Here is a 24,102-nt window from a genome sequence, read left to right as displayed (position 1 = left end):
CCGGATTTGGGGGTTCCCCTTTGGGCCAGATTTGGGATTTCCCCTGGGGCCGGATTTGGGGGTTCCCCTTGGGGCCGGATTTGGGATTTTCCCTTTGGGATGGATTTGGGATCTCCCCTGGGGCCGGATTTGGGGTCAGTCCGTCCGGCAGCGCACGCCGGCGTCCTCGGCGTGTCCGCAGTTGGTGCGGCCCCATCCCGAGAAGCTGCAGAGCTCCAGGGAATCCTCGCTGCCCGTGCAGGACACGTCGTCCATCCAGATCTGCCCGGAGCCTGCGGACACACGGACACGGGGGCTGGAATTCCACGGATCCGGAATATCCGTGGATCCATCTGGCCCCGGAGCTGCTCCCAGGGCTGGAAGAGCCGGGAATGCCCAGCAGGGAAAGATCCAGGGAATCCTTGGAGTCACTTCCCGAGGCTCAAGGGGCTCCAGGAGAGCTGGAATTTGGGAAAAGGGATGGAAGCACAGGAGCCAGGGAGTGGAATTCCCACTAGGAAAGGGGGAGCTTGGGGTGGGATCTTTGGAAGGAATTCCCAGCTGGGCTGGAATTCCCAGAGAATCCCTGGGAATGTCCGAGGGTGGATTTGGATCGCTCTGGGATCAGGGGAAGTGTCCCTGGGATGGGATTGAAAGTCCATGAATCCCACCTAAACCCTTCTGGGATTCTGGGATCAAGGACACTCAGGATCCATCCCAAGGGATTTTTATGGAATTCGGGGATGGAAAAGGGAAGGGAGACCCTTCCTGGAGTCCTGAGATTCCCAGTGAAACCCCTGAATCCCAAAATTCCATCCTGCAGGGGAGTCGGAATGGGGCTGGATCCAATCCCAGGCTGAGAGAGCTGGGAATGTGCAGCTGGATCAGGGAAGGATCCAGGGAATTCTTGGAGCTGCTTCCTGAGCCTCAAGGGGCTCCAGGAGAGCTGGAATTTGGGAAGGGGCTGGAGGGCCGGGAGGCAGGGAATGGAATTCCCACTGGGGAAGGGGAGTTTGGGAAGGAATTCCCGGCTGGGCTGGAATCCCCAGAGAATCCCTGGATCCCTGGCAATGTCCAAGGCCAGGTGGGATGGATGGAGCAGTGGTGGGAGAACATCCCGAGGTCTCCTGAGGTGGGAATGAGGGACAGGAAGGATCCAGGTGCAATCCTGGAGTGGCTTTTCCAGGATCTGTCAGGTCCGAGAAGCTGGAGAGGCAAACCCGAGGAGTTCAGGGGAATTCTGGAGTCCGCAGAGTGGGAAGGGATCCCCTGGGATCGTCAATCCAATCCTGATCCCCCAAAAACCCCTCCCTGTCCCAGGGAATGTTTTCTGAATGCTCCAGGAGCTCCGGCAGGGTCAGGAACGTCCTCAGTTCCCTGGGGAGCCATTCCAGAGCCGGCACCCTGCAAATGGCGGCCGTTCCCAAATCCTACGGGCTGTCCCACCTCAGCCATTCCCAAATCCTGTGGGCTGTCCCACCTCGGCCATTCCCAAACCCCACCAGGGGCTATCCCACCTTGGCCATTCCCCATCCCATGGATTGTCCCACTTTGGCCATTCCCCAATCCCACCAGGGGCTGTCTCACCTTGGCCATTCCCCAATCCCATGGATTGTCCCACCCCGGCCATGCCCCATCCCGTGGGCCGTCCCACCTTGTCCGAAGCGCGCCATGCGGAAGACGTCGGCGGCTCCCGGGAATCCCAGCATGCGGCAGGCGACGTCACCGTCCCGGCTGTCCCAGCCGTCGTCGCAGACGGAGCCCCAGCGGCGCTCGTGGAAGATCTCCAGGCGCCCCTCGTGAGGCCCGGAGCCGTTCAGGAGCCGCACGGAGCCCTCGGCCGGAGCTGGGAGACAGGGATGATGTCATGTGTGACGTCATATACGATAATGTCGTGTGTGGTGACGTCATACGTGGTGACGTCATACGTGGTGACACGATCTGTGCTGATGTAATCCATGGTGACAACTCCAGGGATAGTGATGATATCATCTGTGGTGACGTAGTTTTTGATGGCATCATCCACGGTGATGCCATTGGTCATGACATCATCCATATTGAGATCCCTGGGGATGGTGACATCTCAGAGGGATGGTGACATCAGCTATGGTGGCATCAGCCATGGTTGCATCATCTGTGATGACATCACCCATGGTGACATCCCCAGGGATAGTGACATCAGCAGCAGCAGCCATGGTGACATCATCCATGGTGATGTCATCTGTCATGGTGTCATCATCCATGGTGATGTCATTGCTGGTGATGTCATCCATGGTGACAGCTCCAGGGATGGTGACATCTCAAAGGAATGGAGACCTCATCCATGGTGACACCATCTGAGGTGACATCCCCAGGGATGGTGACATCACATGGTGACATCACATGGTGACAGCATCCATGGTGACACAGTCATGGTGACATCCCCAGGGATGGTGATGTCATCCATGGTGACATCATCGATGGTAGCATTATTGACGGTGACATCTCCAGGGATGGTGACATTTCAAAGACATGGTGATGTCATCCATGGTGACACCATCAGTGATGATGTCATCCACTGTGATGTCATCTATCATGACATCATTTATACTGATGTCATCCCTGGTGATGTCACCCCTGGTGATGTCATCCCTGGTGACATTTTGCATGGTGGGAATTCCAGAGATGGTGACACGTCAAAGGGGTGGTGACATCATCCATGGTGACATCATCCATTGTGACATAATGTGTGGTGACATCATCCATAGTGACATCATCCACAGTGACATCATCCATGGTGACATCATCCATGGTGACATCATGTGTAGTGACACATCCATGGTGACACATCCATGGTGGCATCCCCAGGGACTGTGAGATCTCAAAGGGATGGTGACATCATCCATGGTGACATTATTTGTGGTGACATCTCCATGGTGGCATCATCCATGGTGGCATCATCCATGGTGGCATCATCCGTGGTGACAATTCCAGGGATGGTGACATCTCAAAGGGATGATGATGATGTCATCAATGGTGATGTCATCCACAGTGACATCATCCATGGTGACAAATGGCCCCAGGCAGGGATGTCCCTGGGATTCCATGGGGAATGTCCCCAAGCTGGGATGTCCCCAAGCTGGGATATCCCTGAGATTCCAGGGGGAATGTCCCAAGGAGAGATGTCCCCAAGGAGTGATATCCCTGGAATTCCAAGGTAAATGTCCCCAAGGAGGAATGTCCTAGGGCTTCCAGGGCTGATGTCCCCAAGCTGAGATGTCCCTGATTCCATGGAGAATTTCCCCAAGGAGGGATGTCTCCAAGCTGGAATATCCCTGGAATTCCATGGAGAATGTCCCCAAGTTGAGATGTCCCCAGGTAGGAATGTCCCCAACCTGGGATATCCCTGGAATTCCATGGGAAATGTCCCCAAGCTGGGATGTCCCTGGGATGGCAGCAAGCCTGGAGGACACCATTGTCATTCCCAACCTCTTCCCTCTGGAATTCCTGGTCCTTTCCCATTCCTGGTCCTTTCCCATTCCCGCCATCCCTCCCACTTCCCGCTGGCTCCGGCTCCTCCTCATCCAGGCAGGAAAACCCCGGGATGGTTTTCCCAGCAGCCTCTTTGCATCAGGAATTTTCCCCCCCCCCGCCCCAGAGTCCTAATTCCCAAAAATCTCCCCCAAATCCCTGCTGGGATCCCCGTGGATCCCGCCAGGAGCTCACCTGTGCCAGCAGCAGCCCCTCGGTCCCCTTTGTCCCCCTTGGGGCCGCGGTCACCTGGGAAGAGAAAGATCCGGAATTGCTGGAATTTCCCATCCCTGCTCCGGAGGGATGGGAAATCCCAAAAATCCTCCGGGATCCTGCGTCCTGCGGCAGAGGGAAGAGGAAGGCCTGGTGCTCCTGGAATTCCTGACTGCAGATCCCATGAAAAACAGCAACAAACCCCTGGATTTCGGGATGAAATTCCCGATTTGGGGGTGGGAATCCCCCATTTGGGGCTAAAAACGCCTCATTTGGTGCTCAGGGCTGGGGATGTGGATTCCCAATTTCGTATCCATGGAAAAGGGTGATGCCAGGGGGTCGGGAGCAGCTGGATAAACATTCCCGCCCTTTTGATATCCCAGGAATGATTTCATATCCCAGTCACGGTTTAATATCCCATTAATGACCTCACTAACGAGCTCGGTCATTCCTTGGCTCTCCCGGAGCCTCCTCCTCCCTCATTCCCAGGTTTTCCAGGTCCTGAACGGAACCAGGGGCTCGGATTTGCTGATCCCGAGCCTGGCCCGATCCCAAGGGAAAGGCTCCAGGATGCTCCGGCCTCCAGGAACAACAAACAACGCCCAGAGCGGCTCCAAACTCCGGGATAAAGGAAAACATCGGGTGGAAAACAATCCCAAAAAACCAGAGCTGGGCAGGAAATTCCGGCCCTTTCCCTGGGAGGCTCCGGGAGAGAGGGATTGGTCCCGAGGGCGGGAGCAGCTGTGTGGGATGAGGGAAAGCGGCCCGGAGCTGATGGGATCCAGATGGAAACTCCCGGGAATGGTGCCAGGGATGGGGTCGGGATGCTGGAGCAGCCCCTGCTCCTCACATCCAGCCCAGGGAAAACGGGATTGGGAAGCAACGATCCCGGGTCAGGATGGATCCGTCCCCAGAATGGGGTGGGGGAGAGGTTGGAATGGTTTGGGAATGGCCTCGTCCTGGGCTGATCCCAAAGTTCAGGCAGCAGGAAAAGCGGGAATTGTCCCACTCAGGTGAGGCCCCACCTCCAGCCCCGGGATCCTGACTCTGGAAGGAGAAATTCCAGAGGAGGCCACGGAGCTGCTCCCAGGGCTGGAGCCCCTCTGGAGCCGGGCTGGGAGAGCTGGGAATGTCCAGCTGGATCAGGGAAGGGTCCAGGGAATCCTTGGAGCCCCTTCCCGAGCCTCAAGGTGCTCAAGGAGAACTGGAATTTGGGATAAAAGGCTGGAGGGCCAGGATGCAGGGAGTGGAATTCCCACTGGGAAAGGGGAGCTTGGGGTGAGATCTTGGGAAGGAATTCCTGGCTGGGCTGGAATTCCCAGAGAATCCCTGGGAGTGTCCAAGGAAAGGCTGGAGCATCCTGGGATCGTGCAGTTTGGAAGAGGATTCCTAAATCCTTTAGCATCCCTAAATCCCAAACTTGTCCCAGTTTCCGTCACCAGTCTGAGAGCAGCGACAATCCGGGAATCCTGGAATGGGACCTTCAATCCCATCCCATTCCAAACCCAGCAGCTCTGGATGTCGGGTGCTCCAGCCTTTCCTTGGACACTCCCGGGGATCCAGGGGCAGCCACAGCTCCTCTGGGATTCTCTGTCTCCTTCTCTCCCCCTCTTCCCAACTCTCCTTTCTCCCAGGAATTTTCTGCTGGGAATAACTTGGTGGCTTCAGCTCCCAAGGTGTCAGGGCTGGAGAACATCCAAAAAAATGGGATCAAATTCCCTGAGAGCCTGGAGGGAGCCCTGGCACTGGGATGGAGCCCAGGAATTCGGGAGAAGCTTCTCCTGGTCCGTCCCCCAGTGACCGTCAAAGAATTCCTGGCCATTTTCCTATCATTTTTTTGGAATTGTGCACCAAATTCAGGCCCGGACACGGTGACAGAGACGCTCAGCTCTTCCCATGGATCCACAGGGATCAGTGGATCCCAAAATCTTGGGAAAAAGCTCCAGGAGAATCCCCCAGTCCTCAGGTTTTCCCAGGTGGAATCAGGTTGTGCCTCCAGGAACATTCCCAGAAACTCTGGAATCGACCCCAGGGATGTTCTGGAAGGAATCTTCCCTTGTCCCCCCGAGTTTATCCCTAAATTGCTGATCCCACCCTGGATTTTTCCGGCTGTTTCCGCCTGAGTGTATTCCCTGCATGACCTTTTTCCCTGGAAAAGTGGTGGACCTGTCCTCGCTTCCCAGGATAATTTTTCCCATTTGGAAATGACGGGGGGAAAAAATCCTCCACTGGGATTTTCCTTTTGAGGGAAAACCCATGGAAAACGGGAAAACAACGACGAGGAAAAGGACTCGGGAATCTGCTGTTCCTCTGCCAGGTCGGAGCAGCTCCAGGAGAGGTTTCAACCTGGAATTTTCCATCAGGAGGCTCCTGCACGCCTAAAACCCCCATCCCAGGATTCCTGGGATGCAATTCCCAGGGAACTGAGGGCTCCTGTGCTCGGAAGGAAGTCCTTGGAGAAGGGTAGGACAATTCCTGCAGAAATTCGGGATTTAAGGCAAAGCCCGGCTTTGGATCCGTGCCTGGATCTGGGTCTGTTTCCCATAAATTCCAGAGAATCCCACAAACTGCCCAAACGCTGCCAGAGGGGTCGGATTTTCCTTGGAAAAGGGGTTGGATGAAAGGATTTTCATTGGAAAAGGGGTTGGTTGCCTGTATCCGACATTCCCGGTCTCCAGGGTGGAGTTGGGGGGTGGATTTTTGGGGGGACACATTGGAGCCCTGGGAGTGACCCCCCCCCATCCATGTGGGACACGAGGGATCTCTGGGATGGGATCCGGGAATGGCTTTGAGGTTTCCATGGAATTGCTGAGGTTGGAAAAGCCCTGGGAGACCATCAAGTCCGGCAGTGGAGCCCCCATTCCCGAGGGATTGAAATCCACAGGGATGTGGCACCTGGGGACGCGGATCCGGACTGGGAATGGTTGGACTCGGAGGACTTTTCCAGCCTCAACAATTCCATGATTCCTTGCCAAGCAAATCCGGCATCAGGCTGGCCAATCCCAGCCCAGGGATTTTCTGGGATAATTTTCTGGATTTAAGGAGCTCTCGGCGTGGGCCAGTGAGAAAACCTCCATGTTCCCGGAGCTCCGGGGATGTATCCAGGGGTTTTACAACCTCCTGGAGCAACCTGGGATAGAAGAAGATGTGGAAGGGAGTGGAATTCGAGGATCTTTGGGATCCCTTCCCAGCCAATCCCAAATCCAGCCCACTCCAGGTTTCCTTTCCCTACAATTCCCAGCTCTTCCCGGGCTTTTTTCCCTTCCTGCCTCCCCAGCAGGAATTTTGAAGCACAGAGGGCGTTTTTTGGGATTGTCGATCCTGGTTTCGGTTGGGGCTCAGAATTTCCCGTTCCAAGTGAATCCCAATTTCCTACTCCTGCCATTTTCCCGGGCATGGGAAGACAGGAAACAGCAGCGAGTCAGGAATGCCCCAGAAAACCACCAGGAGATTATTCCCAAATCCCTGCCGGAGCCAGGCGTGGGAGCACAGCCTGGGAGGTGCCCACGGAGCCCCATGGAATGGGAGGACATCCCAAATCCATCCGTCCATCCCAAATCCATCCATCCCCTCCGAGCCTTGCCGTTCCTCAGCGGAACGGTGTCGGAGTAGGAATCGTCGAGATTCCTGTTCCTCCAGGAGATCCAGGTGGTTTCCCCGAGCCAGAGGATCCCCCCACTCCCTTTTCCATGGCTCTGCCCCTCATCCCAGGATCTCCAGAGCCCATCCCGGCCGGAATTCTGCGTCCATACCTTTGAATCCGCGCATTCCCATGGGACCGCGAGGGCCGAGCTCTCCCTGGTCCCCCTTCAGTCCGCGCGGGCCGGGGGGGCCCCGCTCCCCGGGAAGCCCTGGAATGAGGACAAGGACACAAAATTCCAGCAGAATTCCTCAATCCTGACGTGCCAGGAGTCCGGGAATACCAGGAGATTCAAGAGAGTCCGGCCGTCCTTTTCCTGCACTTCCCAGGGATCCAGGATGGATTTATCGGTGTCCTCAGGCTTGGAGGGGCTCCAAAGCCAGAGATTAAGGAAGGAAAACTGGGATCCATCCCAAGGAATCGGAATGTGTCCCCATGAGCTCCAGGTCTCCTGGATCCATGCTGTCTAAGGGGCTGGATATTTATTGGAGAAGGAGGTGGGTGAAACCCTCCGGTGTGAAGCATTCCTGACCTCTGGGAGGTGGGAACTGGGGCTGGAGTTTGGGAATTCCTTCGCAGGGGACACATCCAAACCTTGGAGGAGACCTCCATCCACATGGGAGTTGGACCTGGATCTGGATCTGCTCCTGGTCCTGGACCTGGAACTGGATTTTGACCTGGACCTGGATCTGGTCCTGATCTTGATCCTAGAACTGGATCTCATCCTGATCCTGGTCCTGGAACTGGATCTGATCCTGATCCTGATCCTGATCCTGATCCTGATCCTGATCCTGATTCTGGTCCTGGAACTGGACCTGATCCTGATCCTGGATCTGGTCCTGATGCTGGTCCTGGAACTGGCTCTGGACCAGGATCTGGACTTGGACCTGGTCCTGGATCTGGTCCTGGACCTGATCTTGATCCTGGATCTGGCCCTGGATCTACATCCGCACCTGGACCCCAACTGGGACTTGGAGCTGGATCCAGATGTGGATCCAGGGTGGAGGGAAGGACCCTGTGCTGGAGATGGGACCTGGTGGGACCTGGGGGTGATCCCTCTGGAATGATCCAGCAGGGATTCATCCTGAGCCGGGGTCAGATCCGAAGCTCTGCCAGGATCCTCCATCCGTGTGGAGGGAGCCTGGAATTCCCTGGACACCGCTGCTCCTGCCCTTCCTGGGCTGGGCTTTTCCAAACTCAGTCACGATTTTCCTCTGGTTTACGAGGAAAAAAATCCACCAGGAAGAATTCCAGCCCCAGCTCCAGCAGGGATTATCCCAAGCCACAATCTTTCCCTGCCGTGTCCATCCCGAGGAGGGATCAGGACCTGGATTTCTGTGGGGCAGGATGGTGGATTTTCCATGGAAAAGGGGCTTTTCCAGGGATACACCTGAGCCCAACCTGAACTCAGACCCAAAGGGTCGTACCCGCATCCCGAAAAACTCCAGGAAAAGACCTAAAAATCGTGGCTCTTCCCACAACTCTTCCCGAGGGTGAACTCTCCTGGGATCGTTTTGTTTTTCTGTTTGAACAAGAACAAAATGGAGTGGGAAAAAATAAAAAAGGGAAAGAGCCAATATAATTCCGAGGGTTGTTACACCCAAGAAAAACAGCCACGGATCTGTCAGCGCCAGGAATTCCAGCTGGAGGGAGAAGGAGCACGGGCAGCTGGAGGGGCTGTCCGAGGGAGATCGGATTTCCAGGCTGGGCTTGGCTGGGCCGGGGAGGGAGCGATCCCAAAATCCCAGGGTTTGAGCCCAAAGCAATCCCAGCAAGGTCCTGGTGCCTCAGAATCCTTGGAGCAGAGGATACCAGGGATGGATCGGGATCTGGATGGGGATCTGACATCCAGAGTCCTGTGCACTGGGTTTGGAGCAGGGGATAACTGGGATTGGTCTGACCTGGATCTGGTCCTGGATGCAAATCTGAATCTGGACTTGGATTGGGATCTGGACCTTGACCTGGACCTGAATCCGGACTTGGTCCTGGAACTGGTCTGGGATATGGGCCTGGATCTGGGTCTGGATCCAGACCTTGTCCTGGTCCTGGATATGGACCTGGATCTGGATCCAAATCTGAATCTGGACTTGGATTGGGATCTGGACATTGACCTGTATCCAGACTTGGTCCGGGATATGGATCCAGACTTGGTCCGGGATATGGATCTGGGCCTGGTCCTGGTCCTGGTCCTGGGCCTGGACTGGTCTGGAACTGGCCCTTGTCCTGGTCCTGGTCTTAGACATTGACCTGGACACGGATTGGGATCCACATCCAGGTCTGGAACTGGACCTGGACCCAGGCTTTGACCTGGATGTGAGTCCAAACCTGGATCTGGATCTGGTCCTGGATCTGGACCTTGACCTGGATACAAATCCAAACCTGGATCTGGCCCTGGATGTGGCCCTGGAGCTCCATCCTGCCGGATCCGAGCGGATCCCTGCTCCCGGCGGGATGGATCCCTGGGGGATCCTGCACCACCTCCGTGCCATTCCCAGCCCTTGGAAGCATTCCCACATTTCCCTTAAAATCTGAGACAGCTGGAGCCAACTCTTCCTCAGGGTGGGAATGTCCTCTGGTGGCTTCCAATGGAATTCCTCCCCAAAAACAATGGAATTAAGAAGGAGGGGGGATCGGAAAATTTGCATTACTGACGTTGGAAAAAACATCCCGGAAAAGTCTCGGAGCCGAGGCCCCAGGAAGGGTTCCTGGGATCTGCTGGAGGGATCCAGCAGCAATTCCAGCCCTGGTGCCTTGGAAGGCTCAGTTTGGGAATGGGGCAGACAATTCCAGCTCCAGATTGTCTGGAATCTGGGAATATCGACGTGGATTTCCTGGAGCCGGGCGGACGGTGACTTTTTCCCCATCCCTAGGATGGATGTTCCAGGATCTGGGAGAGCAGATCCATGCCCGTGTCCCTCAGGAGTTGGGACATCCCGAGGGATGGCTCAGGAAGTCACCGAGAGTTGTTCCTTTGGATTTGGATCAAGCCAGGGGTTTTTCAGGGATGGGGTTTTGTGGGATTTTATGGACACCGGGAATGTTTTCCTTACCTCGGAGCCCGGGAAGGCCGGGAAGGCCGGGCTCTCCCTCCATCCCTTCCGTGCCTCGGTCTCCTTTGGGTCCCGGTGGTCCTGGAACACAACAGGAGGGCGGGAATCACATCCTGGATTTGGGAATGTGCAGCGGGAGCGGGAGATCCAGGGATTTCCCAAGAAACACGGGGAGAAAGGAGCTGCCAGAGCAGTTTTCCATGGTTTGAAACTTCCAGGATTTCTGGACGTTAAATTCCAAGCTGGATCCCACCGACCTGCTCCAGGCGCCAGGAAAATTCACCTGGAAGCTTCACCTTGGGCGTGGCTCCGGGAATTTTCCTTTAGGCCAAAAGCTGGGACATTCCCGAAGAAATCATGGGGAGAAATCGGGGAAAATAGGCATTTTGGGAATGTTCATAGAGTCCTGGAATTTTAGGGGTTGGAATGGGTTTTAAGGATCATCCATGGGCAGGGACATTTTCCATTTCCTCTGGGAATTCTGGGGATGATCCTTTAGGGGAGGATCGACAGCAGGGCTTTGGTAAAATCCCAGGAATGAGCAGAAGATCCCAATCCCGGGTTTTATCCCTCATTCTGCAAAGGGTCAAATCCCGAAAGCTGAAAAATAATCGGGAGCCAAAACAATGGGAAGAAGGAATTTGAAGAGAAAAATAACGGAGAAAAAAAAAATATTCCTGGGATGAGAGAAAAGAGGGCAGGGAGAGGCCGGTCATTCCCACCCATCCACCCCTGGGAACTGTTTTCCCAGAAATCAGAAAAGCCGGGAACTCGGGAAGCTGAGATCCAGCCAGGGCTCTGGGCCATGGAAAAGGGTCAGGAAGAACAGGGATGTGCAGCGGTTTTAATGGATCGGGAATTGGGATCTGGGAATGTTCTGTAGGATCTGGAGTGGGATCTCGTGTCAAGGTTGGAAAACATCCCGGGCTGGAGACGGTCGGGGATGGGAAAGGATGATGGGAAATACGGAATTCTTGGGCCTGGCTGTCTCTTCCCAAGGGAATGAACAACTCCGGGGGCTGAGGGGATGGAGGAATGGGCTCCAGATCCTGGGAATGGGCTCTGGATCCTGGGAATGGGCTCTGGATCCTGGGAATGGACTCTGGATCCTGGGAATGGGCTCCAGATCCTGGGAATGGGCTCCGGATCCTGGGAACGGGCTCCGGATCCTGGGAACGAGCTCCAGATCCTGGGAACAGGCTCCAGATCCTGGGAATGGGCTCCGCATCCTGGGAATGGACTCTGGATCCTGGGAATGGGCTCCAGATCCTGGGAACGGGCTCCAGATCCTGGGAATGGGCTCCGGATCCTGGGAATGGGCTCTGGATCCTGGGAATGGGCTCCAGATCCTGGGAACAGGCTCCAGATCCTGGGAATGGACTCTGGATCCTGGGAATGGGCTCCAGATCCCAGGGATGGACCCTGGATCCTGGGGATGGATCCCGGATCCTAGGAATGGACTCCAGACCCTGTAAACAAATTCCAGAGCCTGGGAGCAGACTCCAGACCCTAAGGATGAACTCCAGATCCAAAGAATGGGCCCCAGACCCCAGGAATGAATTCCAGACCCTGGGGATGGACTCCTGATCCCAGAAATGAACTCCACACCCTGGGAACGGATGCCAGACCCTGGGAATGGATCCGAGATCCTGGAGATGAACTCCAGACCCTGGGAGTGAACTCCAGACCCTGGGAGTGAACTCCAGACCCTGGGAATGGACCCCAGACCCTGGGAATGGACTCCTGATCCCAGGAACGAACTTCAGACTCTGGGAATGAACTCCGGACCCTGGGAATGGACTCCTGATCCCAGGAATGAACTCCAGACTCTGGGAATGAACTCCAGACTCTGGGAATGGACACTTCCAGGCATGGGACAGCCACAGATTTTCCAGAATCCTCCCGGGGCTGGTCCCACGCCAGGAACAGCTCTTGGGACAGGACACAGGGAGGAAAACTGGGAAGGGCGGCTGGGAGAGGCTCCTGAGCGTTCCCAGCTGTTCCCACCCCACAGCTCCCAGGAAATCCTATTCCTGCTGCATCCCGGCTTCCCAGCCTCCAATCCCAGCAGGATGAGGCGTTTCCTGATGGATGGAACCTGCTGGGATCCAGCACATCCCACCCGGGGGTTGTGATCCCGGGAATTCCCCCTCAGGGTGACTCCCAAGACCCAAAACTGCTCCGTGTTGTCCTTCCTGAGCCACGGGAGGTGCTCGGATCCATCCCTGGATGCTGGAGAGGAACCTGGGGACATTCCCAAGCTGCCCAAATCCGGAATCCAGGATCCAGAGCCCAGGATTTAGGGAGAAAGAAAAGGGGAGGCAGGGAATGGCTCGGCCAAATCCATCCGGGAACACGACGGACTCACCCAAGGACATCTGGAGCTGGGATGAATCCAGCTGGGCACAAGGCCCCGGGAATTATCCATGGGATGGGTGGAGAGGGAAGTTTGGGGTGCCAGGAATGTGTCAGGGCTGATAAATCCAGTGCCGGCCCTTTGGGAAGGGGTTTGTTTTTTGGGATAAGGCGATTCCAAAGCTCCATCCCACCCTCGGTGGCTCCATCCCAGGGCAGGTGACGTCATTCCCATGGATGGGGAGGGAAATGTGGGATCCAGGGAGTGGGGAAATAGGGAAATGTCAAAAAAAACGGGACAGAGTGGTCCCAGCACCCCAAAAAAACAGGGATTGGGAGCCAACATCCTGCAGGGATGAGGGGAAGGACCTCGGGAGCTGTTGGGATTCCAGGGGGATGGATCTCCTGGGGATCAAGCACATCCATCCCCTCCGGCTCGGCAGCTGGAAAAGGGGAACAAGTGCCTTGGCACCAGCCCCGGGCCTCTCCAGATGGAATTCCAGCTGGAATTCCAGCTGGAAGCAGCAGGAATGAGCAGCAGCCCGTGAGGTCTCCGCAGGTGGAAAACGGGAGAGGAGCTGCTCCCAACCTCCTGCTCCACCCTGGAGCTTCCAACGGGATCTCCTGGGCTTCTCCATGGGTTTTCCCTGGCACAGCATTCCCAGAGAAGCTGTGGCAGCCCCTGGATCCCTGGAAGTGCCCAAGGCCAGGCTGGATGGGGCTTGGAGCAACCTGGGATTATGGAAGGTGTTGGAATTGGGATGGGATCGGATTTAAAGGCCCTTCCCACCCAAACCATTCCGGGATTTGGGAAGGACTGAGGGTGGAAAAGGAGGAGAAGATGGGATGGGGGGAAAGTCGGATTTTCCTGGCATCTTGGAGGGAACCTTGGAGCTTTCTTCCCAACCACGGATGGGGAATATTTGTGGATTCCCAGGGGACGGAGATGCAGGGAATGGATGGGGCCGGATCTGGACCATGGAGCATGTCCAGGGAAGGGAACAGAGCTGGAAACGGGAATGGAGCACCAGGAGAGGCTGAGGGAGCTGGGAAAGGGGCTGCGCCTGGAGAAAAGGAGGATCCAGGGGGACATTTTCCCTCTCCACGTCTCCATGAAAAGTTAGAGCCAGGTGGGAGTTGGGAAACGGGAGACGGGACGAGGAAACCAGGGAAAGTTTGGTTGGATACCAGGAACAATTCCTGCATGGAAAGGGCTGTGAGGGATCGGAACAGACCCAGGGAGGTTTGGAGTCCCCATTCCTGAAGGGATTAAAATCCCTGTGGATTTGTGAGCTGGACATGGATCACATCCAGGGAAGGTTTGGAGTCCCCATTCCTGAAGGGATTAAAATCCCTGTGGATTTGTGAGCTGGACATGGATCACATCCAGGGAAGGTTTGGAGTCCCCATTCCTGAAGGGATTAAAATCCCTGTGGATCTGGGAGGTGGATATGGATCACACCCAGGGACATTTGGAATCCCTAGACTCCCAGGATTAAAATCCCTGTGGATTTGGGAGGTGGACATAAATCACACCCTGGGAAGGTTTGGAGTCCCCAAACTCCCAGGATTAAAATCCCTGTGGATTTGGGGGGCAGACACTGATCACACCCTGGGAAGGTTTGGAGTCCCCAAACTCCCAGGATTAAAATCCCTGTGGATCTGGGAGGCGGACACAGATCACACCCAGGGAAGTTTGGAGTCCCCATTCCTGAAGGGATTAAAATCCCTGTGGATTTGGGAGCTGGACATGGATCACACCCAGGGAAGTTTGGAGTCCCCATTCCTGAAGGGATTAAAATCCCTGTGGATTTGGGAGCTGGACATGGATCACACCCAGGGAAGTTTGGAGTCCCCAAACTCCCAGGATTAAAATCCCTGTGGATCTGGGAGCTGGACACGGATCACACCCAGGGAAGTCTGGAGTCCCCAACTCCCAGGATTAAAATCCCTGTGGATCTGGGAGCTGGATATAAATCACACCCAGGGAAGTCTGGAGTCCCCAACTCCCAGGATTAAAATCCCTGTGGATAAAAACCAGCAGCGATTGGACTCCACAACCTCGGAAGAACTTTTCCAACCCCAACCTTCCTCCAATCCCTGACGGATTGAGACCCACCTCATCCCCGATCCCTCCCGTCGTTCCCGGCTCCTCACCCCGGATCACGGAGACGTTCCGGAGCGCTGCCGAATGCTCCCAATCCTTGAGGCGCAGCTCCTCGGTGACGTTTCCCAGCAGAGCCAGCTCCATCCTCAGCTGCCTCTCGGTGGCCGCCTGCTCCGCACGGATCCTCCGGGCCTCCTGGCTGGCGTTCCCCAGGATCCCCCGCAGATCCCGGAGCCGGGAACGCTGCAGGCGGATATCCTCGGAGAGGCTGCGGTTCACCGAGTCCACGGCTCCGGCCAGAGCCTCCACCTGCTCTCCCAGGGCCTCCATCCGTCCTCCCAGGTGTCCCAGGAGGTGCTGGTGGTGCTCCAGGAGCTGCCGGCTGCCGTTGGCCTCCGCCGACAGCCTCCACAGCTCCAGCTGCGCCGCCTCGCCTTCCCGGCTCAGGGAATCGCGGAGCCGGGATAAGGAGACGTCCGTCTGTCCCGCCCGGCTCTGCAGGATCCTCAGGAGCTCCTCCAGCCTCCGGACAGAGGAGGTCAGCAGCAGCAGGGAGTCCGAGTGGTTGTGCAGGAGATCCTGGAGGCTCCAGAGGTGCTCCAGGAAGTCGGGATGAGGAGGAGGATGGAGCAGCTGGAGCTGCAGGTCCCGGAAAGTCTCGTTGAGCCGGTGGACGTCTCCCAGGAGCGCCTGGAGATCCTCGGGAGACGCCCGGGGACGGGAGACTGGGATGGAGGGAGAGGAGAGGCGGGAGGTCAGGGAGAGCCCTTGGGGTCTGGGATGGTCCCGAGGGTGTTCCTGGTTCCTGGGAGGTGAAATTCCCGCCCCAAAAAGGTTTTTCCCCTCTGCCGGAATCCGAGGCTGGAGAAGGAGTTGTGTGCTGGAGGATCCAGCTGGAATGGTTTGGGTGGGAAGGAGCAGTAAAGCTCATCCAGTTCCACCTGGATAGGGAAATTCCCAACCTTTCCTTGGACATTCCCAGGGATTCTCTGGGAATTCCAGCCCAGCCAAGAATTCCTTCCCAAGATCCTACCCCAAGCTCCCCTTTCCCAGTGGGAATTCCATTCCCTGCCTCCAGGCCCTCCAGCCCTTTATCCCAAATCCCAGCTCTCCTGGAGCCTCTTGAGGCTCAGGAAGCGGCTCCAAGGATTCCCTGGAGCTCGGGGTTTTCCTGAAATCCCTTGGAGCTTCATCCTACAGGATTTTCCGGCCAAGACGCAGAATTCCCGCCTGGAGCCATCCCAGCAGCTCCCAAGGATCCTGGAATGGTTTGGGTGGGAAGGGACCTTCAATCCCATCCCATTCCCAACCCCGACACCTCCCGCCATCCCAGGCTGCTCCAAGCTGGAATCAGGTTCTCCCAGTTATCTTTGCAATCCCTGTTCCCATGAATCCCACGGTTTGTCTCGGAATTCCGGCCGGGATTCTCCTTCTCAGTTCCCTCTGCTCATCCCAGTTTGGTCCCGGCATCCCTGGGAGGGATCTGAGGGATTGGGGAGGGAGAGGCTCCCACGGGAAGGACGGAAAACTACAGGGAAAACCATTCCCTGAGGAAAAAACCTTGGGATGTTTGGGGGTTTCGTCGTTATTTAGGAATGACAAGAGGGAAGAGCCCCAAGTTTTTCCAGGGAAAGTTGGAATTAGGAAGGATTCCCTCGGGGAAAAGGCTGCCCAGGGGTGGAATCCTTATTCCTGCAGGGATTTGAATCCGTGTGGACGTGGCACTCTGGGACACGGATCAGGGGAGTGGCTGGGCTCCAGGGGGTCCAAGGCGTTTTCCAACCACAACCATTCCATGATTCCATGAAAAAGTCGGATATCTGCGGGCTCAGAGGCTTTTCAGTGGGTTGGGAGGACCAGGGACAGGGATATAGGGAATGTGAGTTCCCAGGGGAATTGACGGAGCTCCGTGTGGAAAACTCCGGCTCCAGGGAGGAAAATAATCCCATTCCTGCTGCTCCTTGGCAATTCCTTGGATTTTTGGCACTGACCCTTTTCCCAACCCCTTTTCCAAGGAAGGTCACATGCCCTGGCTGGATCCCAAACAATTCCCGGCCAAACCCACCCCCAAAACATTCCAGGGCAGGTCAGACGGGGCTTGGAGCAACCTGGGATGGTGGGAAGTGTCCCTATGGAATTGGACACCCATGTCCCTTCCCACTGGAAGCATTCCATCCGTCTTTCCGTGGCTCTTCCTCCCAGAAGGAGGAAATTCCCAGCTCTGTGTCTGCCTCCAGGAGCCCAGGAAGGGATTTTCCATGGGAAATCTGAGCATTAAAGGTGCCCATGGACATTCCCGGTTTTCCAAGCTCCCAACCTGGGAGCTGGGGCTGTTCTCCCCAAGATTCCCAGCTGTGAGCCCTTTATCCCACACCACCCCCGTGCCGGTGGTTTTCCAGCTGGGATGAACGCTCTGGACACCCCCAGCTCAGAATTCCAGGACCTGGCTTAAAATTCCAAACCTCCAGAAAGCCACAACCACGGAGATGATTTCCCTGAATTCCCAGAATTCCCTGATTTCTCTGATTTCCTCCCTTTTCCAAGATTCCGGGTGACGACCCGGGGTGGGGGGTGAAGTTGTTTTCCTGTGGTTTTCCTGGAATCCCGCCAGTCCCGCCGCTCCGGGAGGCAGGAATTAAAAGATTCCCGGTGCCAGAGGTTGTTGTTGTTATTCCTGGAGCGGAGCTTGTCCCAAATCCCTGGCATCCCTCGCTCCGGGATCCTCCGGCCAACAACAACATCCCAGCAATGCACAGCGGGAGAGGCCTCGAAATTCCAGAAAAATCTTCTCCCGGCCTTTCCCAGCCCTTGGAGAGCCGCCGGCGTCGGGGAGGGGGAATTTTGGGGATGGAAAAGGGAGAGGGGATCACATCCCTTCCCGCCATGGATAACGGGATAAACTCTGGGAAGGACGGGGTGGGAATGAGGGATCTCCAGAGAGATCCCGGGACTGAGGATTAAACCGGGAAATTCCCGAATTTCTCCCAGGAGGACAAGGCGTGGAGGGGAACAATCCTGAGGCAGCACGGATCCCATGGAATGGCAGTGCCGGGATGAGCTGGGTAATTCCCGAGGGGCTGGGTGGGAATTCCAGGCATTCCCAAGGCGGGCTTTGTCACCCCTGCACTCACCAAAATTCGGGAAAAGGGGGAGTCAGGAGCCTTGGAATGTGCCAGGATAATTCCCTGCCCTGCATCCCGTCCTCCTCAACCCAGGAAAATCCGGCTGGGCACAAACGATGGGAACAATCCCGGCTCCGAGCCTCGGCATTCCCAGCACCCGATCCTCAAAACCCGCAGCAATTCCAGAGGTTCAACCCAAGCCGGAACATCCTCGAGCTCCCAGGATTTCTGCTGGATCCCAACTTTCCCTCCGCCCGGAAAACCGTTCCCGGGCAGGGAATAATTCCCAGCCTCACCTGCCAGGATGAAGATTCCCACCAGGATGAGCAGGACCAGGAGGTAAAGTCCCACCACGGAATATTTCAGCGCCGACACGGATCCCATCCGGCAGCAGCATCCCGAGGGCCTCATCCTCCGGCCGGGATCTGCGGGACACAGCGGGACACGGCTCAGCCTCGGAATTCCACCTGGGAATGGTCGGGATCGTCCCTGCCAGGGCGAGGAGGCACCAGGAAGTGCCCGAGGAAAGGCTGGATGGGGTTGGAGCAGCCTGGGATGGCGGGAGGGGTCGGGGTTGGGATGGGATTGAAGGTCCATGGATCCCATCCCAAATCATTCCGGGATTCTGGGATCGAGGACACTCAGCATCCATCCCGAGGGATTTTTATGGAATTCAGGGATGGAAAAGGGAAGGGAGATCCTTCCTGGAGTCCTGAGATTCCCAGTGAAGCCCCTGGATCCCAAAATTCCTTCTCAAGGAGGAATCGGGATGGGGCTGGAGCCAATCCCAGGCTGGGAGAGCTGGGAATGTGCAGCTGGATCAGGGAAGGATCCAGGGAATCCTCGGAGCCTTTTCTGGAGGGAAAGGAAAGCCGGGATTTGGGAAAAGGCTGGAGGACATGGAGCCAGGAAATGGAATTCCCAGTGGGAAAGGGGAGCTTGGGGTGGGATCTTGGGAAGGAATTCCCAGCTGGGCTGGAATTCCCAGAGAATCCTTGGATCCCTGGCTGTGTCCAAGGAAAGGTTGGATGGGCTTGGAGCAGCCTGGGATCATGGGAATGTTGTCCCTGTCCATGGAATGGGATGAGTTTGAAGGTCTCTTCCCACCCAAACCATTCCCAGTTGGATCCTGGTGGGAACACCGGGATTTCTGGGAGCAGCTTTTCCCAGCACTTGCATTCCAGCTCAGGAATTCGCCCTTTCCCAGATCCGAGTTTCCCCAAGGAGACACTGGGATAAGATGGAGGAAAAGCCCAGAATTCCCACCCGGAGCCGTGTGTGCCTCCATCCCGGTGTTTGGTGCTCCTGGATCCAGAGCTCCTCATCCCACAGGAGAGGGGAATTCCCATTCCCAGCCTGGGCCATTCCTGCTGGGATTTGGGATCTCATCCCATGGAAATTCCATTCCCAGCCTGGGCTATTCCTGCTGGGATTTGGGGTCTCATCCCATGGGAATTCCCATTCCCAGCCTGGCCCATTCCTGCTGGGATTTGGGATCTCATCCCTTGGGAATTCCCATTCCCAGCCTGGGCCATTCCTGCTGGGATTTGGGATCTCATCCCTCGGGAATTCCCATTCCCAGCCTGGGTTATTCCTGCTGGGATTTGGGGTCTCATCCCATGGGAATTCCCAGCTCCAGCCTGGGCTATTCCTGCTGGGATTTGGGATCTCATCCCATGGGAATTCCCAGCTCCAGCCTGGGCTATTCCTGCTGGGATTTCGGATCTCATCCTATGGGAATTCCCAGCTCCAGCCTGGGCTATTCCTGCTGGGATTTGGGATCTCATCCCATGGGAATTCCCATTCCCAGCCTGGGCTATTCCTGCTGGGATTTGGGATCTCATCCCATGGGAATTCCCATTCCCAGCCTGGGCTATTCCTGCTGGGATTTGGGATCTCATCCCATGGGAATTCCCATTCCCAGCCTGGGCTATTCCTGATGGGATTTCGGATCTCATCCTATGGGAATTCCCAGCTCCATCCCTGCCGGGAAATGTCCAGGTGGGAATCTCACCCCATCCCGGTGGGATCGAGCTGCTCCTTGGAATTCCGGGATGGAACCCACGCACAGGGAGACGCCAGCATTCCCTGGATTTTTCCTCAAGCTCCACGGCTCCATGTGTCCATCCCGCGCGAAAACAGGGATGTTCGGAAAAGGCTCCAGCCGGGAAAGGGTTACGGTGGGCGGATCCCGAAACTCCGCCCGGCTTCGGAGCTCGGGAATGAGCTCCGGGATCAGCGGGGGCGATCCCGAGGGAATCCGGCTCAGGTGGGATCCGGGATGCTCCACCTGGATCCCGTTCCCCGCTCCCAGCCCGGAATTCCCGGGATGTTTTCCTGACTTTTCGCGCTTCCAGCGGCTCCGGGGAGACTCCGGGAGGAGCTGGCGGCGCGCCCCGATCCTCCCACTCCCATTCCCGGCCCTTGGAAGGGGCCGGGATCCAAGGAAAAGCGAACATTTCCTGCCCCTGCCCAGGCTCCAGGGAGAGGGAGGAGGGAAACAACCGGGATCCCGGGATTTGGGGTCCCCGAATCCCTGGAAAAGGTCCGGGGATTCTGGGCCAGGAGAAGGTTTGGATCCCGCTCCCGACGGATCCTCCGGAGGGAGTTTTCCATGAATTCGGGCGGGATCCGGGCGGTCCCATCCTCAGGGATGACTTTTCTCCTGTCCCTTCCCAGAAATCCCGCTCCAGAGGCCTTTCCCGTGGGAATGGGCTTCCCTGCGGGGGTCAGCCATGGGACGAGCCCTGAGAATTCCAAGAGGAGTTCCATAAAAACCCCGAAGCCAGGGAGGTGCCTCCAACCTTTCCTAGGGCGAGGGATTTTTATGGAATTCTGGGATGGGTGCTGCAGGGCTCCGAGTCTTCCCTCCTGGATTTTCTGGCTGTTTTCCGGTGGGAAGGGATGGGAACAGCAGGATCGGGATCCTCTCTTCCCAGCGGGAAGTTGGGAAGAGGCAGGAGGAGCAGGGATATGAACCTTTGGGAATGGGATCAGCACTCAGGGATCTCCTGGATGGGAAATTCCCCCTCTGGATCCAAAGCTGTCCCCTATCCCCTTTGGAATCACCACCATGAGCCTCTTTCAGCATTCCCAGGAGGAATTTATCTGGAGCTGGATGTTCCCCGCTCAGACAGCCCCTCCCCACCCTCCCAGCCAGGAATTCCTTCCCAAGATCCCATCCCAGGCTCCCATTTCCCACTGGGAATTCCATTCCCTGCCTCCCGGTCCTCCAGCCATTTATCCCAAATCCCAGCTTTCCTTTCCCTGTGGAAAAGGTTCCGAGGATTCCCTGGATCCTGCCCTGATCCAGCTGCACATTCCCAGCTCTCCCAGCCTGGGATTGGCTCCAGCCCCATCCCGATTCCTCCTTGAGAAGGAATTTTGGGATCCAGGGGCTTCACTGGGAATCTCAGGACTCCAGGAAGGGTCTCACTTCCCTTTTCCATCTCCAAATTCCATAAAAATCTCTCGGGATGGATCCTGAGTGTCCTTGATCCCAGAATCCCGGAATGGTTTGGGTGGGAAAGGATTTTAAAGCTCTTCCCAAGGACACGTCCCGCTATCCCAGGCTGCTCCAACCTTTCCTTGGACATTCCCAGGGATGGGGGAGCCAGAGAATCCCTGGAAAACATGTGCCAGGACCTCCCCAGGACACATCCCGGGGCTGCTCCCGGCACGGAATCCGTCCCCTTTCCCAGGGCAGGGAATCCTGGCCGGAATCTGGAGCTGAGCACGGAGCTCTGCCCCTGTGGAGCCACAGCCGGAGCTCCTTCCAGAGAAATCCCGGGAGCTCTCCGTGCTCCCATTCCCGCCATGGATCCAGAGGCGGATCCAGAGGAGAATCCAGAAGTGGATCCAGAGGTGGATCCGCAGGTGGATCCAGAGGTGGATCCAGAGGATCTGAAGATGGATCTGGAGGTGGATCCAATGGATCCAGACTTGGATCCCAAGGTGGATCCAGAGGCGGATCCAGAGACAGATCAGGAGGTGGATCCAGAGGATCTGGAGATGGAGCCAGAGGTGAATCCAGAGGAGGATCCCAAGGTGGATCCAGAGCAAGATCTGGAGGTGGATCCAGATCCAGATCCAGAGCCAGACCCAAAAGCAGATCCAGAGGCAGATATGGAGGTGGATCCAGAGGTGAATCCAGAGGAGGATCCAGAGGTGGATCTGGAAAGTGGATCCAGAGGAAGATCCAGAGGTGGATCTGGAAAGTGGATCCAGAGGATCTGGAGATGGATCCAGGGGCAGATCCAGAGATGAATCTGGAAGTGGACCCAAGGTGGATCCAGAGGCAGACCCAGAGACAGATCAGGAGGTGGATCCAGAGCTGGATCTGGAGGAGGATCCAGAGCTGGATCCCGAGGCAGATGCGGAGGCAGATCCCAGGGGGATCCAGAGCTGGATCTTGAGGCGGATCCAGGGCTGGATCTGGAAGCAGATCCAGAGGCGGATCCGGAGCTGGAACTGGAAGCAGATCCAGAAGCAGATCCAGAGATGGATCCAGAGGCGGATCCGGAGCTGGATCCAGAGATAGATCCAGAAATGCATCCAGAGGTGTATCCGGAGCCGTATCCCGAGGCGGATCCCTCCTCACCGTGCTCGCAGAGGTTCAGCTTGGACAGGCTCCTTCCCTCGAAGGGCTCCTCCAGGATGGATCCGTTCTCCCGCTCGGAGAAGGTGCGGAGATACACGGCCTTGTTCTCCATCCTGCCGGGGAAAAACGGGAATGTCCCGATCCCGGCCCAGCCTGCCTGGCCCCGGCATCGGCATGGAGCAGGTGAGATCCCACCTGCAGCTCCGGGATCCCAAAACCAGCAGGACACGGAGCTGCTCCGAGGGCTGGGAGAGCTGGGAATGTCCAGTTGGATCAGGGAAGGATCCAGGGAATCCTCGGAGCCGCTTTCTGAACCTTGAGGGGCTCCAGGAGAGCGGAATTTGGGATAAAAGGCTGGAGGGCCAGGGGATGGAATTCCCACTGGGAAAGGTGAACTTGGGGTGGGATCTTGGGAAGGAATTCCCGGCTGGGCTGGAATTCCCAGAGAATCCAAGGAAAGTCTGGATGGAGTTTGGAGCAGGGACAGATCCATGGATTCTGTTTTCCCTGGGATTGTTCTGCCCACCCCAGTTAAACCAGCAGCACTCCCTGCTCCCGGTCCCAGTTCCAAGGGGGAAACTCCATCCATGAATTCCAGAGGGATCCATCAAATCCCCCGCAGGAATGAGGATCAAGGAAACAGGGGCAGGAGCATCCCAGGGGAACCGGGATATGGAGAAACTCCCGCTGGGAATTCTCCCGGGACACTGGGACAGGAGAATCTCCGGGGAATGCCGGGAGATAAAAAACATCCCACAGGGATTCGGGGCAGGAATTCCCCCCGGGGAAACCGGGACAGGGAGATCTGGGATAGGAACAGGGATAAGAACCAGGATAGGGAAAACTGGGATAGGAACTGGGATAGGAACTGGGATCGGGAGAACTGGGATAGGAACTGGGATAGGGAAAACTGGGATAGGAAGAACCGGGATAGGAACCAGGATAGGGAGAACTGGGATAGGAACTGGGAACACCGGGACAGAGGGAACTGGGATAGGAAGAACCAGGACACGGGAATTCGGGACTGGAGCATCCCCGGGGAGAACCAGGACACGGGAATTCGGGACTGGAGCATCTCCTGGGAGAACCGGGACACGGGAATTCGGGACCGGAGCACCCCCGGGAAGAACCGGGACACGGGAATTCGGGACTGGAGCATCCCCCGGGGATAACATGGACACGGGAATTCAGGACTGGAATTCGGGACCCGAGCACCCCGGGGAGAACCGGGACACGGGAATTCGGGACTGGAGCATCCCCGGTGATAACACGGACACGGGAATTCGGGACTGGAATTCGGGACCGGAGCACCCCCGAGGAGAACCGGGACATGAGAATTCGGGACTGGAGCATCCCGGGGAGAACGGAGACACGGGAATTCGGGACTGGAATTCGGGACCGGAGCACCCCCGGGGAGAACCGGGACACGGGAATTCGGGACTGGAGCATCCCCGGGGAGAACCAGGACACGGGAATTTGGGACCGGAATTCGGGACCGGAGCACTCCCGGGAGAACCGGGACACGG

The 24,102-nt window shown here is 56.8% G+C and overlaps 1 protein-coding gene across 1 annotated transcript; it reads right to left on the bottom strand.

The window, feature by feature from the left end:
* Window positions 1–22,692, bottom strand: SCARA5 (scavenger receptor class A member 5). Its single transcript, XM_066314592.1, has 8 exons — window positions 22,577–22,692; window positions 18,273–18,401; window positions 14,905–15,579; window positions 10,393–10,473; window positions 7,455–7,553; window positions 3,685–3,738; window positions 1,634–1,825; window positions 1–272 (listed from the first exon to the last, which is right to left on the bottom strand). The coding sequence occupies exons 1-8, from the start codon at window positions 22,686–22,688 to the stop codon at window positions 136–138; spliced, it is 1,479 nt and encodes a 492-aa protein (XP_066170689.1). The 5' UTR covers window positions 22,689–22,692; the 3' UTR covers window positions 1–135.
* Between the last annotated feature and the right edge of the window lie 1,410 nt (window positions 22,693–24,102).

This window comes from Sylvia atricapilla, chromosome 3 (assembly GCF_009819655.1).
Source record: "Sylvia atricapilla isolate bSylAtr1 chromosome 3, bSylAtr1.pri, whole genome shotgun sequence".
NCBI classification, from domain to species: Eukaryota; Metazoa; Chordata; class Aves; order Passeriformes; family Sylviidae; genus Sylvia; species Sylvia atricapilla.
This window is presented reverse-complemented; position numbering and strand designations above follow the sequence as displayed.